We start from the raw sequence: 3,560 nt of genomic DNA, 5'->3' as shown, positions 1-3,560 counted from the left end.
TCTTAAACAACAGGATGGAGACAGAAGACGGGACACACAGAAACAGCAGCAAAACATACAGGTTATAAACGAAGAAAGGAGAAGGTAGGTTTCAAGTTGTGACAGAGACAAAAGATACTGCACCTCACGAAATGGCCAGACAATGTGCAAGAGAAAACTCAGCTGATTCATGCACTCATGAGTATGATGATGATGATGATGATGTTGGTGGTGATACAAATTATAGAACTGATCAATACCGTGTGAATGAAATCCGTTACACAAAAATTACAAACAAACTCGTTGTGCCATAATAAGCTTTGCTTTTTGTTTGTTTGTTGCTTTCTTTCTTTTTATGTATTGCTGAAGTGTAATAGTAAGGGGAAGGGAGGGAGAGGAATGACAGAGTTAGCTACAGAGAAAAGGAAGGAGAGGGTGAAAGACAAAGTGAGGTGGAGTAGGCATGACAGAGAGAGAAAGGGAGGGATGAGAAAGAGACGTGGGAGAGGAGTAAATTTCACTCACTCACAAATTATGTCATAGGTTATTATGATGTAACAATAAATTTTGAACATTTTTTTTAACCTTCAATTCTGGTGTTTTTGAGGAAAACACACAACATCACACATATACACACACACATCAAACACTGAATTATATCATCATCATCATCATCATCGTTTAATGTCCGCTTTCCATGCTAGCATGTGTTGGACGATTTGACTGAGGACTGGTGAAACCAGATGGCTACACCACGCTCCAATCTGATTTGGCAGAGTTTCTACAGCTGGATGCCCTTCCTAACGCCAATATATTTCTATATAATCATTTTATTTATTTCCATGAGATAAAGTTCTTTAAGTCACTAATAGTTGTGAATAGCACTATTTTGTCCTCCTTTTGGACTCGTCAGCATTACATAACTCAGGACTTGAAATTAATTAAGCTAAATTCATTTTTTTTTTTCTGACAGTAGAGAAAAAAGTTCTTTCTTCTTATGGACTTTTGGGAAATTTATTGTTCAAAAGAAATTCTATGGATCTGATAAAGAAATACACGAAAATGTTAATGTAAAAGATCAAATTAGAATATAGTTGTGTTTCCAGTACATCACATGCACATACAATATGTCTGTGATGTGGTAGAGAGAAAACATGAGCTATGTCTACCTTGGTCAATTCTTGCCTGGCATACAGCCACCTCCCTCATCTTGACTCCCTTTCTGAACTAAGAAGTCTTTGTATTGCAAGTTATTTGGTGACCCTGCTGGTGCCAGTGTCATGTGAAAAGCACTTGTGCTAGTGCCACATGAAAAAACAAAAGACAAACAAAACATCTGTGTTGGTGCCACATAAAAAGCACCCAGTACACTCTGTAGAGTGGTTGGCATTAAGACGGGTATCCAGCTGCAGAAACTAAGCTGGAACAGATAAGTGGAGTCTGGTGCAGTTCTCTGGCTTGCCTTCTCTAGTTAAAACCATCCAACCCATGCCAGCATGGAAAACAGACATTAAATAATGATGATGGTGGTGATGAGGAGTGTGTAATAGATGATAAAATACCAATAATGTAAATGGAAAGAATTGAAACTTACAGGGATTTTAGCCAAATTCTTCTGTCTCTGCCTGGTTTGCTTCTTTTGTATGAAGCTGATCTCCTTCATCATCTTTTTACTATCCTGGAATGGAAAAGAACAACAAGTCACAGATGCTCCAACGGTTGGCTTTACACAACTGTAGTAGTTTGGTACAATTACACAGATATTCAAGAATAATAAACCTTTCAAACCCACACAGTAAAAGACAGCACAGCAAGTTTACAAATAAAGATTCATCTACTCAATTAGGGAGCTGAGTGATGAGGTAGATGTTCATTAAGAGGGACCAATAACGGAGTGTCTAAGTAATTGCATGACCAGAAAATTGGGGGTTATTGAATACCCTTTATTATGATAGGGTATTCTATAAAAACTCTGTTGTATTCAGGGTATTGCATAAAGGCTCTATAAGAGCTTCTTATGGTCAATTCACCTACTAGAAATAACAACCAAATCTCCATAAAGCACACACTTTAAATTTTAAGAGAGAAAGGGCAAACCGACTAATGTAGTCCTAGATACATAAGGTTCACCACAAGGTCCAGTCCTTGTTGCAGTGTGAAGGCTTGTATGCATCTGAGAGCTATGCTAGCAGAGTGCAAGCACCTGACAGGCTCTTCTATGCTGGATAGGTTAAAGGATGGAGGTTAGACTAAAATGGATCACTTCTTCTCAGAGATAAAATGGGTTTGTGTAGAACCAACAACACTACTTGGAAAAATGTAAAGTTATAGAAGCATTGATGATAACTGAAAACCAACAAGACATGGGAGAGGATGGCCTTCACTCGGGGAATCATGATATGGCGCTGCAAACTCCAAAAGGAAGTTACAAGGTCAACTCCCCATCTGATGATGAGAAGAAACAACAAAGTTGCCATACAAAAGACCTGTAGCAGAATGGGATTGAGGTCAGGTGCCAATGGAAGAATAGATCCTGAAGCACAAGTGGGACTGGATGGGCCACACCTCAAGGAAACCAAGATACTGCATTACACATAAGGTCTAGACTTGGAACCCACAATGGAGGCAGAAGAGGGGGCACTTTAAAAATAAATGGAGAAAGGATATTGAGGCAGAAATGAAAAAGCAAGGATCCAACAGGAGACGGTCCGCAGTCAAGAGCACAAAAGAAAAGTTGTCAATGGTTGATACTCCATAGAGAGTGAAAGGCCTTTGTAAGAAAGATGCATCAGGCCTGAAAAAATAACAGGAAAAGGGGGAATGGTGACAGGTGATTTGGCAGTTCATAAAACTGCTATTTCAGAACAGATCAGGAGGTAAACAACAACAATCTTCTGTTGTTTTTTTCAATAAGATATCATCATCATCATCGTTTAACATCCGCTTTCCATGCTAGCATGGGTTGGACGATTTGACTGAGGACTGGTGAAACCAGATGGCTACACCAGGCTCCAATCTGATTTGGCAGAGTTTCTACGGCTGGATGCCCTTCCTAACACCAACCACTCAGAGAGTGTAGTGGGTGCTCTTACGTGCCACCGGCACGAAGGCCTGTCAGGCGGTACTGGCAACAGCCACGCTCGAAATGGTGTATTTTACTTGCCACCTGCACAGGAGCCAGTCCAGCGGCACTGGCAACGATCTCGCTCAAATGCCTTTACACGTGCCACCGGCACCAGGCTACAATATGTTTTCAATGATCATAACAATGTTTCTGGCACAAGAGTCTATGTGGCTACTGAGTGGAATTTGGCGGTATTGAGGGAGGTTTATTTGTTCCTTATGGACAGCTACTCTTCTACGCAATGGGAGGCTCGTCTGTCCGATATAGAAGTTTTGGCAACCTGCGCAAGTGAGGACATAAATGAGGTTACCAGAGGAACAAGAGAAATTGGTTTTAATTTTAAACTTTGTTCCTCATTTGAAGGTAAATTCAGAGCCTTCAAGTAGGTAGGGGCAGGTACCACAATTAGGGCGTGCACATTTTTTAACTGAAACAAAAAAACCCTAAATTCATTATA

At 40.3% G+C, this 3,560-nt stretch overlaps 1 protein-coding gene across 1 annotated transcript in view; it reads right to left on the bottom strand.

Annotated features, from left to right (window-relative positions):
- Nucleotides 1–3,560, bottom strand: part of LOC106874443 (serine-rich adhesin for platelets) — a 35,890-nt gene that overhangs the window by 22,915 nt on the left and 9,415 nt on the right. The window contains exons 8-9 of the mRNA XM_052976290.1: nt 1,574–1,657; nt 280–391 (exon numbers count right to left, since the gene is read on the bottom strand). Of these exons, the coding sequence (XP_052832250.1) occupies nt 280–391; nt 1,574–1,657 (196 nt within the window). The remainder of the gene's footprint in view (nt 1–279; nt 392–1,573; nt 1,658–3,560) is intronic.

Source organism: Octopus bimaculoides, chromosome 24 (genome assembly GCF_001194135.2).
Source record: "Octopus bimaculoides isolate UCB-OBI-ISO-001 chromosome 24, ASM119413v2, whole genome shotgun sequence".
In the NCBI taxonomy this organism is placed as follows: domain Eukaryota; kingdom Metazoa; phylum Mollusca; class Cephalopoda; order Octopoda; family Octopodidae; genus Octopus; species Octopus bimaculoides.
Note: the sequence above shows the minus strand (reverse complement) of the source record. Positions and strands in the feature narration are given on the sequence as shown.